We start from the raw sequence: 14,519 nt of genomic DNA, 5'->3' as shown, positions 1-14,519 counted from the left end.
CATCTGTAGGTTCCCCAATAAAGGAGGCCATGGACATGGCCTTTGCTGGCCTGCAAAGCTAGCTGGATGCAGTTCAACTCTGAAATGTGACTATAAAATTATTCCTTTTAATTCTACGCAGGTCTGCACTCTGTGTTTGTTTAGTCAAATCTTCTGATGTGAGTGAGTGAAATAAGATGTTACTGCTTTTTACTCCTGTTAGCTTTGCAGAGCCAAAATAGTGATGGGAGAGGGAACTGAATTCTTTTCCTTCTTATGCATCAAGAGAATTGTTTACGAGGTCACACAGGTGTCACTGAGGATAGAATTTGGACAGCACATCCTTTATTACTGGTGATGATGATGATGCATAAGAATGAAAGAGCCCAGCTTGTCTCTCAGATCCCATGTGGAGTTTGTAGGCTGTAATCAGACAAAAAATGTTATTTCTTGTGAAATGAACACATTTGATATGGAAATTGACAGCCAGTAAGCAGGAAGCCCCCATGACATTATTTTTACAGAGCTTCTTTTCCCAGAGTAGAACTGAACTTTCTGTCCCATTTTATTCTGAAATAGAAAAGGGAGAGGAAATATTCAGGGGAACCACCAGGCTCCTAAGGAAGAATTCCTTCTCCATCTACTCCTCCACCAGGTGCATGTTCAGTCCTGCCTCCTGCATATTAACAGGGGAAGTAAAAAGCCAGGACCAGACAAACCCCGGCAGAATGATTGTAGTCACTTTTTAGAAAGAAAAAAAAAATCCCTGTGTCATTATGGAAGAAAGCAGCAGCATCTAGAAATGCCACTCATGGGGGGTCGGAGAAACTGTGACGAGGACACCCAGAGAGCAGGCGCTGACCCCAGGGGATGTGGTGTGTGTGGGTGTGGGTGTCCGTGATGTAACTGCCGGCTGCTGCCAGCCTCCCCCTTGGTTTGGGCCATGACTTTATCACGTGGAGAAGGAAGTGGTCTGAGCTGCAAAGTAACTTTCTCTGCAGCCATGAAAAGGCAGGCTGGAGCACAACCCCCTGGGCACTAGCTCAGCGAGGGGCGGGAAAGGGGAGCCATGGGGGAGGGGGACTTTCCCTCCTTGCTCCCCCTCCCTTCTCCAGCCCACCCCCCTCTTTTCTCCTCTTCTCCCTCCCCGAGCCACTCCCTCCCCGTCCCACCTGCCTCTCTCCAGCCCCTTCCCCAGCTCCCCCTTCGCTTTGTTCCCTGCCCAGCCCCCTCCCCCGCCCCGGCTACCTGCGCGGCGCTCGCAGGGGCTGTCCCTCCAGTAGCAGGGGGTGGGCCCTCCCGAGGAGACCTCCCCCGCGCCTCTCTCAGCCCGCGCCCGACGCGAGGGGGCAGAGGCTGGCGCCAGCCGGCCTTGCTGGGAGCGGGTGTGTGCGCGCGCGGCGGGCGGAGGGGCCCGGGCCCGGGGCATGGAGAGCCTGCTGGAGAACCCGGTGCGCGCCGTGCTCTACCTGAAGGAGCTCACCGCCATCGTGCAGAACCAGCAGAGCCTCATCCACACCCAGCGCCAGCGCATCGACGAGCTGGAGCGGCGCCTGGACGAGCTCAGCACCGAGAACCGCAGCCTCCGCCAGCAGCACCCGGCTCCCGCCGCCGAGCCCCCGCCGCAGCCCGAGCCGGGGCCGCTTCAGCACCCCCAACAGCTCCCGGCGCCGCCGCCGCTCCAGAGCCGGCAGGCTCAGCCGGGCCCCAGCGGCGGCGGCAGCAGCCGGGCTCCCGCTCACCAGCACCCCCCGCTCCAGCCCCATCAGCACCACCCGGAGAAGGACAGCAGGGAGAGGGGCTGCTGCGCCGCCCTCCTCCAGCACAAACCCGCCCCGGCCATCGGCAAAGGCGCCCTGGGCAGGCGACCAGAGTAAGTGTGGGTGGGGGTGGGGGAGACCAATGGCTCTTTCCTGGCCGAGCGCCAGGAGGTATCTGGGATCTAACCCCCCGGCTCCCTGCCACGGAAAATGCGGGGGTGGGTGGGGGAATCCCTCCCTAGCTGTGCTCTCCAGCGGGAGCGCGAGGAGCCGCGCGGCTGCTGCTTCCGAAGGGCACCAGCCGCCTTCCTCCCGCTTGGGTCGTCGGTTTGTGTGTGGGGCTGCTGTCCCTGGTCGCATCCAGCCCGCTCGGGGCACACACGCCAGCCCCGTGCTCGGGCTGGTCTCTGTCACAAATAAACAAGTCTCGGCTCGAAGCTGATCTCAGTGTAGGCAAGGCAGGGAAGGAGGCTTTGCAAAGGACAGCGGCGGCCGTGTGGCAGGATCTGTTTTCATCAGGCTTGTGCGGCTGGTCGCTGGAAAAAAAGCGTCCCTGTCTGACAGAGAGGGGATTTTCTCACCTGTGGGGGTGCTTTAGTATATTACGTATCAGGACTATGCATACACATAAACATAGATGTTATCCAGTTATGATATTCAGGGTGCCCATCTCAGTTTTCTGGGTTTAGAGCCCCCCCCTCCCCCTGCAAAGACACCTGTCTGTCACCTGTCCAGCTTTTTAAAGGGAGAAAGTATTTTTTGCTGGCCTAACAGAGATAGCATGAATACTAATACTGAATGCTAATAATGATATGTGTGTGTACGGATAGTATACAAGGACTAGCAGTCCAACACCAAAAGAGAATAATACTGGAGAGTTACATTTTGCTGCTTTATGCACCCAGTAAGTCCCATCAGCTCACCAGCTTGCAATTACAACTGAGCTAGATATCTGATCTGCCTTTACTTAGGTGGTTTGGAAACAGCAGGGTCTTTTCTGGTCAAAAGTCAGAGTAAGTAAAGTTAGGAACAGAAGAAAGAGCATGTAGAATGCTTATATGCCTATGGCATATAACAAAGAAGCTCACATTGATGGTAAAACCAAAACTATTTCTCATCTAGATTAAAGTGTATGCGTTTCTTCCTGATGTTGTTGAAGCAAAAAAGATCTTCCTCAGCACAGTTCTGAGCTCAGATCATGGGTTTTTTTTCCCTCTCTTTTTCCAGAAAAGGAACCCTTCCTTGCTGTGTTTGTTTTGAATACAGAAGGGCAGTTAGAAACATGAGGCTATATTCTCAGTGCTTTACACCTGCTGAGGGTCTGGCTCATGACTAAGTCAGAAGTGATGCAGAAATGACAATTAAAGTAATTTATATCGCACCTTATATGTACAATATACTTTTCACACCAAAAGCCTCTAAAAGCTTATAATTTGCAGGCTCAATCCTGAAAACCCTGCTTACTGAGCTCAGTGGCAATACTCATGGTAGTAAGTGTTATGCTGGATAGTAAACCATTGCAGGAGCGGGCCCTTATTCACTATGCATTATAAGAAGATTTAAAAACACATAGGAACAGATTCTGTTCTCCTGTATACTACTGTAAATTCAGAATAAATTCAGTGGAGTTACACCACTGTGAAACCCATATAAGTGCAGAATCAAGCTCATTGTTTTTGAACAGTGAATCCCTGCAGTGAAGCAAATATTAGGTACATAACATTGGCAAGGTTTTCCTTTCATCTGAATATAGTTTCTCACATACGTCATTAGACAGATTGAAGAGTCAGTTTCAATGCACAAGTCTGAATATCTCCTCTATAAACCTTGCATTTTTGCAGTGGGGTTTGCTTGGGGAAAAAAATCCTGTGAATTTCTTATTATTTCATATCAAACTGCACACGCCGAGGAGCATTAAGGACACTGCTGATCTCTGATACATACACAGTGATTTGTGAAAAATCAGGACTGCTGCCAGGGATAACATAGCAATCCCTGAAGCTCTCTTCACTCAGGAGGATTAAAATAGCCTGCTTCTATTTCCTCCTATATCTTAGGCAAACCAAAATCTTTGTATAAAAAGAAATTTATGAGATTGAAAAAGGTCTAAACTCCTCACTTTAGCAGGTTCATTGTCTTTTATTGATTAGGTACACTGGGTTTCATCCTCTCTCCTCTGCAAATGCTAGAGGGAAATCAAAGAGACAACAAAATCTAATCTAAAGGCATCTTGAATGTGGAGGATCTTTCACTTTCTTTTGACAGTGTGCCTAGTATTCACTAAGATCCAATTGGCCAACTTCAGAGTTGCATTTGGGCTTTTACGCAACAATAGCGGAAATTTGATTCAGAAGACATGGTGTGTGGAAAAGACCCTAGATAGCAAAGATTTTTCACCTCCTTCCTTCCCCCATACCCCCAGTCATGGCATTGCCATATTATAAATGCTAAAATCCAATGTTCTCTTAAATTTCCTCTCCCTCCCCTGGTCTTTCTGACCAGGACTGTAAGACCTGAATAATAATCAGGAGAGAAAATGGCCACTCTAAATGGAACAGAAATGAGATCTTGTAGGAATGTGATGGATGGAAGCAGGGCTTAAAGTGATTTAAAAGAAGTACCAGGTCAGTTATTGCCTAACAATGGAACTTCATCAGTTTGTCACAAAACTGAAGGGCCCAGACAGCTTGTTTAAATACAGTTGTAATGCTCCCTCCCACCTCAGGCACAACCCAGAGGTCTCTCATATTTTGGGCCACGGTTGAGATCCCTCGTGAGCCAGCTCACCGTAAACCTTGGATGGAAGTGAACAGCTAAGCTTTTAGACAAGTGACTATCCATCTTGACCTCAAGGGGCCTGCAGAAAAACACTTTGTTTGTTGGCCCTTTGTTTTTAATAAAGTTTGAGGTCATTCATTTTATTATTTTTCTTCTCAGCAATAAAAAAAAAATCTACATTTTAAATAAAAAAATCTGTGCATTCCAAACTTTTCTCTGGAAAGGGGGGGAATTCATCAGGTATGCAGAGGACAGTTAATTGCTGGTGCATGTCAGTGAGAACGTCAATGCAGAACTCACCTATGAAAGGAGAGGTAGGAGAAAAGATTTACATAGCTATTTCTCAGCAGGAATTAGTCTGATTATTATCCTGTGGCATATATCTCTTTCTACCTAGGAATCTATTGCATAAGTGCCTCAATTACTGCTTTAAAAACAAAAAATAAGGTCAGTCATTCTGGAATGTGTTGCTGCAGAAATACAGGTTCCCAAATTAGCATGCCTCAGATCACCCTTATTAGGCAACCTCTTGTCTTAAGAGACCATTCTAAAGTATCCCCAAATGTACTGGGTATAATTCTTCCTCCTTATCTTTATCAGAAGAACACCCTTCATTGCTAGTCCCTTGAGATGCTTCATTGTATGTACCAGAGAAATCCAGCAGAGATTAATTTGGCCTCTTGAGTCTAAATGGGTCAAATCCTGCAGTCCTTACACAAATGAAATTCCCTCAGTGGGAGTTGTGCCTGAGTAAGGACTGCAGAATTTGCTCCTACTGCTTAGGTGGCAAAATCCTTTGTCATATAAAGAATAATTATAAATTGTGATACAAATACTTTGAACATCTATAGAATTTTCCATCCAAAGATCTCACTGAAGTTTACATACATAATTCTGAGGCAGAGTTATTATCCCTGTTTATGTGAAGCAGGGTGAAGCAAAGACACAAAGTGACTTACCCAGCATCACACTCGATGCCTGTGACACAGCCCAGAACAAAACCTGGTTCAGTTGAATCTCAGCTCTATGTTTGGATCACAAGACCATCTCTCCTGCAAGAAGCATCTCATGGTACAAGTTTTACAAAACCACATTTTCCAAGGGTTTATAAACTATTTGGATTTGCACTGAGCTGAAACCAGTTTTATTTTATTTTTTGTTGGTATGTATCAGATGGGTAGTTTTATCTTACCCTGTAATAAAGAAGACTCAGTGGTTTGAGCATCAGCCTGCTAAACCCAGGGTTGTGAGTTCAATCCTTGTGGGGGCCATTTAGGGATCTGGGGCAAAAATTGGGGATTGGTCCTGGTTTGAGCAGGGGGTTGGACTAGATGACCTCCTGAGGTCCCTTCCAACCCTGAGATTCTATGATTCTAAGACATGGTTTGAGAGAGCTAGATGTTATACCCACTTAGTCTTTGCTATGGACAGAGGCCATGTGCTACATTTTTTGTTTAATTTAAAAAGCCTAATTACGTAACTTTAAAATGAAGCTACTGCATATGCAGAAGTGCTGCTTTCCATAATTTTTCTTTTTAAACTATGCATTAATGTTCTTTTTATGGATTATCTCCAGGGTAAAGGCATTAGACAAAATCCCACTGATTTCAATTAATTACTGTAAATTTTGTGGGTTTATCATCACTATTAACATATTTTGCCATATTTGCGCATTGCACCAGTAAAAATAATAAAAATACTGCAATAATCTTGCATTCCTTGCATGCCACAAATCCCCATGCATTTCATTTTGGGTACAGAAGAAATGCACGAACTGTCTCAGAGATTGACTACATTGGGGTTTGAGCCACTGCTTTAGCTGCACTGGTATTGCCCCAATGCAAAACCTATTGTAGATGTGTAAGAAGTGACTTGCAGCAATGTGGCTTACCCTAGTTTCAGATGGTAGAGAGTTACATCACCGTAGCTACATTGATGGCTAAAGCCCCGATGTAGAAAAGCTCACAGACATTTTAAGAACAACATTTAATTTGACTAAATAGCTCAAGAGGGAGGAAAATGAAAATAAACTATTTGAGGCTATCTATATCCCATTTTAAGGTATATCCGTAATGGTTCCAAAAATCCACAGTATGAAATGAATTGAATGATCATGTATAATCTGCACCAGTGCCTGGTTATGACACCACATAAAATTCCAGACAAAGGGATTGGAGTTAATGGCTGGTAACAATACCATGAGAAATACCAGCTAGAGGGACAAAGAGTCCATGTCCAGAAACAATACCATTTGAAATCCTAGCTGCAAGAATAGAGTTTGAATGCCTAGCAATGATGCCATGGGCAATCCCAGTCACAGAGCCAGCACCTGCATGTGTGGAATTGATACCATACAAAACCCATGCCAGAGCAACAGAGTGCCATTCCCTGGAAAGAAATCCCAGAGGCAGGGCTGGACTGGCATTAGTGCTTTAATAATGCTAGCACATGAAAGTATCTGTGCCTAGTAATGAAATCATGGGAAGTACCAACCAGGGACCCAGGGGATATGACTACACTTCAATTAAATACTTGTCACTGGCCCATGCCAGCTGACACACACGGGCTTGCGGGGCTTGGGCTAAGGGGTTATTTAATTGCAGTGTAGACATCAAGGCTCAGGCAGCAGCCTGAGTTCTGAGACCCTCCCACCTTGCAGGGTCCTAGAGCCTGCGCCCCAATCTGAGCCCGAATGTCTACACCACAATTAAACAGCCCCTAGCCCAAGCCCTGTGAGCCGGAGTCAATTGGCATGGGTCAGCCACAGGGTTTTAATTGCATTGTAGACATACCCAGGGAAGCAACTGCGAGTAATGATTCTCTATGAAATCCTGGCCAGGGGGACAGGCAGTCAGTGCCTAGAAATGATGTCAAAGGCAATCCCAATAAGAAGGACAATGTGTCAGTGCCTATGGCAGTGATGTACTGACCTATGGACAGGAGAGGCCATGGCCTAAGGTACAGTAAATACCAGGCAACATCCAGTGGTCAAATGAAGATGGGCATGGGATGCAGACAGGCTTCTTCTATTTTGGTTTCGATTGCACTCAGCTACATGTTCTGTTACAGCCAGTTGGATGCTCTCTGATCACTTAGATTGTGCGCTCGGTGCATTCTTGCATATAATTGAATTTTTTGTTGGTCTGGCTCTTTTGGTATCACTTTCCTACGCAGACGCAGGGTTAGGGCACAATTTTATTTCCCATCTTTAGGAGGAGTGGGTTCATGGGGCAACATTTTTACTGCCATCCAACCACAACCCAAAGGGTTAATCCCTTATTGCTTGGGAATGTTGTAAAATAAAATCTTGTCCAAAGTGAAAGGGTGAATATGTCTGTTCATGAAACCATTGGGAATTCCTGCTAAGACAGGGTCTCAATGGCCAGTAATGAAGCCACACAAAATACCAACCAGAAGATCACAATATCAATTCCTGCTAATGGTGAGGCAGGAAATACTGGCCAGAAGCTAGCAGAACCATGGGTAATCTTGGCCAGAGGCGCATTGCATCAATGACTGCTAATGGTACAGTGTACATTTTAGCAAGAAACACTACATCAATGCCAGGTAATGGTACCATTTGGGGACCCATTCCATTCATATAACCCTCTCTGCTGTGTCTGTGCATTGCATCAGATGTGGTATGGAAGGTCACTCGCTGTGCTGAGATTCCTACTATATTCAGTGGCACAACTGATCGTCCAGTGTCTTGGTTTTTGTGGGTTAAAATTAGTCTTCATTCGTGTATTCTCTCTCTCTCTCTCACACACACACTCACACTTTATAAATAATTGAATTTGTATAATGTTAATCCTTGTTTTTATAATCTAGAGATAGAGTCTGTGGATGCATTTGGGATGGTATTTACATTATGCAATGATTATACATGTTTTTACATGCACTGTATGCAAAGTTAACTGAGGTATGGGTCAGAGTTAGTCAGAGCTCAGAAATTTACTCCTAGACCTAGCAGCATGCCAGGTCATGAGACTATCATCTATGCAGGGTTGCACTTTTATTAATTTCAGTTTCTCACTAGTGGTTCAAAAATACATGCCCGTACACATGCACACACATACCAGGTTGCAACGACACTTTGCCTATCCAGATCCTGCTCCTTTGATTTTTTGCGTGCCATGAAATCCTAGTGCAAGAGAGAGTCTGAAAAGAGCTCTGCTGTCTATCTTAATCTTTCTGCTTCTTGTTTGGTTTGCTTCCCCTGTTTTTTTTTTTAATTTGTCTTGCTGTTTTGCCTGTTATTTTCTTTGTGTCTCCCTAGCTATGTTGCTCTTTCTCTCTTTGTTTCTGAGTTCAGCTATGGTTTATTTCTCTCTCTTTATCTCTGGTAAGAAACCTTCTTTGATTTCCCCCTTAGGAAAAACACTATAGAAAGCCAGAAATGTATTTTGTGCAACAGATAGAAAAATATTTCATTTGTTATAAAATTACCAGTAGCTTGTGATCCACGGCCGTAGAAGAATATGAAGAATAAATAAGCAAAAGGGGAAGGAATCATTTATGAGGTCAGATTAAAATGAGGTTGCACTGTGGCTTTTTTCCTCCAATTTCTTTCATGTAAACTCTGGAAAATATGTATTTTTCCCCCAAAAGATCTGTAGCCTAACACAAGCTAAGTTAATAGCATTCTAGCATTCCCTCCAGATGTGGCTGTTGTGCTCAGTGAAACCTTGGATAGGAAGATGTGAATCCTGGCTATTGAATTTATTCTGCAGTGTGGCTCAGTTTGGGAGGCAATATCCAGTAGGGCAGTGTTTCTCAAACTGGGGGTCCTGACTCAAAAGGGGGTCACAGGACTATTGTAGGGGGGGTCACAGTATTGCCATCCTTACTTCTGCACTGCCTTCAGAGCTGGGCACCTTGCCAGTGGCTGCCGCTCTCCAGCCACCCAGCTTTGAAGGCAGCATCGCCACCAGCAGCAGCGCAGAAGTAAGGGTAGCATGATATGGGGGAAGGGGTAATAACAGCCTGAAATATTTTCAAAGGGGATCCCAGCAAAAAAAAGTTTGAGAACTCCTGAGCTAGGGTACTGGACTTGGAATCAAGAGATGTAGCTTTATCCCCAGTTCTGCCAATGACCTACTTTGGACAAATCACTTCACCTATTTATGGGTATAATTATACTTATTTTCTGCTGTAAAGCACTTGAAGACATAGAGATGAAAAACACTAGGTAAGAGCTAAGTATTCTTAAAAGCTCCAGTTAAGGAAGCAGCATAAATTTATTGTCATAATTAGTAAGGTGATTGTGTGTATATAAGTGGGCATGCATACATGTGTGCATGAGAATGTGTTTGAATGTACATTAGTGTTCATTTATGACCAAGATCAAAGTGACGGTATTTAGTTTCTATTTTTATACACAGAAAAGCAGATCCACAGCTGGTATAAAACAGCACAGCTGCATTGACTTGAATGGAACTATGCCAATTTACGCCAGCTGAGGATCTGCTGCAGATTGTGTGTGCATGTGTGTGTGTTCACATACACAAACATACACAATGTTTAAATGACATTTTCTCTTGAGTGCTGACAATAGCAATAGATAGCAATGCATCACAGAAATAACAGTGAACAATGGAAAAGCCATTAAGCAACATTGTGCAGATTCTTCATGTAATAGGTTTGTAACTTTTTTAATGGTCTTATAATTTAGGGCTGTAGGAGGTTTGTTTCTGTAGGGTCATAAAGACATATTTTTGCACATTTGGTAATACTTTTATATTCTTTACCTACTGCATGTGAACCATCATCCTGTTGCATATTCAGGAATTATTGTTATAGCTTTTGCTGGGAGAAAAAGCTAAGATTATGTTCATTGCTTACCCCCTTTTTTCACATGGTCTTAAGTTATAACTTTCTTAGGTGAGACCGAAACATTCTATGATTGGTCTCATCTGACACAGGGGTATGAAATCTTGAGGGGGAAAAAACCCTTCAACTGATTGTGAGTAGAAAAAGTGACAACACCCACCATCCCACACACAATTTTCTAGTTGAGAAAAAAAAAGGAGATTTTTTTTTTGTTTTACTTGCTCATCAATAACTCAAAATGGTTGAATAACACCTCCAAATCTGATGACCTGTTATGGGGCTGGTTCTCCCTAAGAAATAGTCTCCTAGCCATGTCTTGAAAACAGTAAATTATAAACAGTTGGAAAATTTCTTCTCAGGCTCACTGGGCATCTAAGGAAGAATTTAACAGCCAAATGGAGCCCCTTCTTTCCCATGGCTTTATATAGGAGTTGGGGGAGTGTCTCTTCCCTTGTTGACTAGGGACCTAGCAGGAGGATAGACTGTTGCTATAATCTTCATGAGGGAGATTATAAATATATCTCATTGAAACAGAACAAAAAACTGCTTTACTTTCAAGGACAGGAGAAAACTGCAGGCATGAAAACATTGCAGATCTTAGCTACTCTTGCAGTATTAGGGCCTTGACTCATTTCGGGATTTTTTTCCTTCAAATTCTGAGTTTTTCCTTAGAAAAGATGTTTCTATCTAGTTCTGCTGCTTTCTAGTTCTAGTCCATTAGGAGGTGCATCTTCAAGGTGGCTCACACTATCCTGCTCAAATGAGAAAGTCCTCATGGTACCTTCTCAGATGAGCCTTTTGGGTAAATGTGGGTTTGGTCATGGGAGGCAAGTGAAACCCATTCCCATTACATTACTTTTCATCTTGGAAGAGAGACGACTAAGCGGGGATATGATAGAGGTCTATAAAATCATGACTGGTGTGGTGAAAGTAAATAAGGAAATGTTATTTACTCCTTATAACACAAGAACTAGGGGTCACCCAATGAAATGAATAGGCAGCAGGTTTAAAACAAACAAAAGGAAGTATTTCTTCACACAACACACATTCAACCTGTGGAACTCTTTGCCAGAGGATGTTGTGAAGGCCAAGACTATAACAGAGTTAAAGAAAAAAACTAGATAAGTTCACGGAGGATAGGTCCATCTATATTAGCCAGGATAGGCAGGTCCCTAGCTTCTGTTTGCCAGAAGCTGGGAATAGGCAATGGGGAAGATGACTTGATGATTTCCTGTTCTGTTCATTCCCTCTGAAGCACCTGGCATTGGCCACTGTAAGAAGACAGGATACTGGGCTAGATAGACCATTGGTCTGACTCAGTATGGCCATTCTTTATGTACATTTATTCAAATATAGGGCCCATCTCCATTTTTTTTCAGATTTCTCCTCCTCTCTCCTGTAATTATGGAACCAAACCTGCTGTACCCAGTTCACATTCACAGACCACATACCAAAAGCTTCTCCCAAAGCCTTGTCTACCCCGAGGGGTTTTGCACTAGTGTAGCTACTCCAATGCAACTCCTTAGTGTGGACCTTCTGCACTGGGGTAAAGCGTAGTTTGTACCAGCCTAATAACTCTGAGAGCAAGATTCTGATTTCACTCCAGTATAAATCTGGAATTACTTCAGTGAAGTTACTCTAGATTTGCGTAGGCATTTCTGAGATCATACTGTGGCCTTGTGTTCTTTCTGGGACTAAAATCTGCAGCACCATCAGAGCAAGTTAATTCAAGTTGTTGCTAATTTACCAACCTCTTTGTACATCTTCTCACTCAGTCACTTAAGATGTCAGAGTCAATTGTTTTCAAGATTCTCCCGAGGATTCTTTTGTGTTACTCAAGCAGGAAGGGTTTGATCTCTCCCTCTGAGCCCCCTACATAGCTGCATTGTCATTGGCTACTGGCCCTTCATTTCTGCCAAGATAGGAGCTCTTTGTACAAGCTGGATGCAAAGATATCTTCCCCATCACACTTGCTCACTTTGGAAATATTATTCCACCGTTGTATCCCTAGTTATCATGGCTTCCACATGGCTAGAAAGTTCAGGAATCCTGGTTATTTCCTGCATTATTATTATATATTATTTGCATTGTAGTAGCACTTAGGAGCCTCAGTCATGGATTAGAATCCTATTGTGCTAGGAGCTGGAAAGGAGTTGACTCAGTATCCTAATCTAACGTATTGATAAGCATATGCATGTTTGAACAGGGGTGTGTATAAGCTCTTTAGGGCAAGAATCAGGTTTTTGTTTTGTGAATGTACAGTGCCTAGCACACTCTCAATGGTGATCATGAACTGCAGCTTATGACTCATCAGCATAGCACACCAACAGTTCTGAAAAATCTGCGTGCTCCATCCAGACAGCTTTTCTGTAACTGCATCTCTTAAAAATAGTGTGAAAGCTCCCAGTCTAAAGCCAGCTTTTCCCCATTTCAAGATGTTTTTGCAACACTAAAAGAAAGCCAGCATCAGTTCGGGAAGCAACTGCACTCTCTTACACACCACTGCATTACTCCAGTTTTATACCAGTGTAATTCCATCAACAGCATAAAACTGGAGTATTGCACTGGTGAATCAGGCCTACAAGCTCTAAAGTCTTGTCTAGACGAGGACAAAAGATTTATAGTTGAAATGTGTTTTAACTAACACATTCTAAAACACTAGAGAAGACAGGAAAAGTTGTATTTTTATAGATTCATAGGCCTGGAAGAGACCTCAAGAGGTCATCTAGTCCAGTCCCCTGCACGCATGGCAGGACTAAGTATTATCTTAACATGTGTTAGCTGGGCAAGGTGAACCTTAGGCTCCATCTCTTAGCTTAGCATGTGCTAAAGTACAACTTGCTTTGTCCATACTAGAGGGCTGTGCATTTCATTGCTTCTGTAGGCTGATCTCATTGCACACACCAGGGGCTGTTCGTATCCTTCCATTACCTCCCATCCCCCTCTATTTCAGGGACTCTCTGCAAACCCCTCCCTCAGGTCAGGGGCTCTATGTATCCCCAATTCATCACTTCCTCCCCTGCCCTCCTCATTTCTCCCTTCCCCCGATACCACAGTCCCTCATTCTCCTCATGTGGCAGGGGATCTATGTGCCACCCCTTTCCCCCAACCCAGCATGTATTGTTGACAGTCCAACAAGTAAAAAGACACCTATTGACCTTAACAGTCCACTCAGCTTGTGACCCTGTTGAGATCAGGTTCTCAAAAGCAAGGGGGCATGGCCTTCATGTTTAAAAAGGGGGAGGGTGCTTAATGGCCCTTTGCACATGCAGATACTCCCCTGCCCCATATCCAGCACCAGTGATGACATTTTTCTGTCTAGATGTAACACGATAACTTTTGAATGCCACATTTGATCAGTTGCAAGATTTCAGGGTATGTGGATTCTTGGCATCAATGGACTGAACCCTATTGATTTTTGTGAAATTGGAAAAACCAAAAGGGAGAAATGGGGGACACATGGAGCTCCTGGCATTTGGTTAGCAGACCCAGCAGCTTCAACCACGTCTGTAATTGTCAACGTTTGGCCTATAGGCATAGGGAAGCCATTTGTCCCTTTTAAAGCCGGACACTCTTAGTTTTGTGGAGCGCTGTCCCTGTCCGGTAGGGACTTGGCAGCGGACATGGGTTTTGTGACAGATTTTTGTTACCAATCTGCCTGAAGCGTCAGGTGATTAAGCTGAGGCCACAGGATTGTTAAGGGAGGAGCTGACATAACACACCAAGTGTCTAAATTTTAAAGCTTTATTGATAAAATAATAAAATAACAGCGGAGCGTGATGGGTGTGTCCCATGTTACTTAGAGGAAGGAAGAAAGCATTAGTGCTCCGAGCCCTAACACACTTTCAGACTTACACACTCTCTACCTGAGGCTGGCCAAGCCTGGGTGTAATGTAAGCAGAAGAGGGGGAAGAGTGGACGGGAGTTCTGACCTGGGCCCAGGTCATCCGGGGTCCACTGTGATCTTTAAGTTGCTTCAGCTTTTAGGAGGGTTTTAAATTCCGGGCTCCTTGGGCAGGGGGGTGTGTGCTTCATTCAGGGTCCTCTTCTCCTGGTGCCCTCTGTGCCAGTCCAAACCGGCTTTCCATGGTGTCTTTAGCTTTTTCAAAAGACCCCAGCTTCAGGAACGCAAGGCTCGGCTTCCCCTCTTGCCGGTGTTTTTAATCTTTG

General features: G+C 44.3%; 1 protein-coding gene across 4 annotated transcripts in view; it reads left to right on the top strand.

The window, feature by feature from the left end:
* The first annotated feature begins 1,345 nt into the window (after window positions 1-1,345).
* IQSEC3 (IQ motif and Sec7 domain ArfGEF 3) overlaps window positions 1,346-14,519 on the top strand; it is a 126,057-nt gene continuing 112,883 nt past the window's right edge. For all 4 annotated transcript variants that reach the window (XM_043540583.1, XM_037878182.2, XM_037878189.2 and 1 more), the window contains exon 1: window positions 1,346-1,852. In XM_043540583.1, the coding sequence (XP_043396518.1) occupies window positions 1,407-1,852 (446 nt within the window). In that variant the 5' untranslated portion in view covers window positions 1,346-1,406. The remainder of the gene's footprint in view (window positions 1,853-14,519) is intronic.

The sequence above is a fragment of the Chelonia mydas genome, chromosome 1 (genome assembly GCF_015237465.2).
Source record: "Chelonia mydas isolate rCheMyd1 chromosome 1, rCheMyd1.pri.v2, whole genome shotgun sequence".
Taxonomy (NCBI): Eukaryota; Metazoa; Chordata; order Testudines; family Cheloniidae; genus Chelonia; species Chelonia mydas.
Note: the sequence above shows the minus strand (reverse complement) of the source record. Positions and strands in the feature narration are given on the sequence as shown.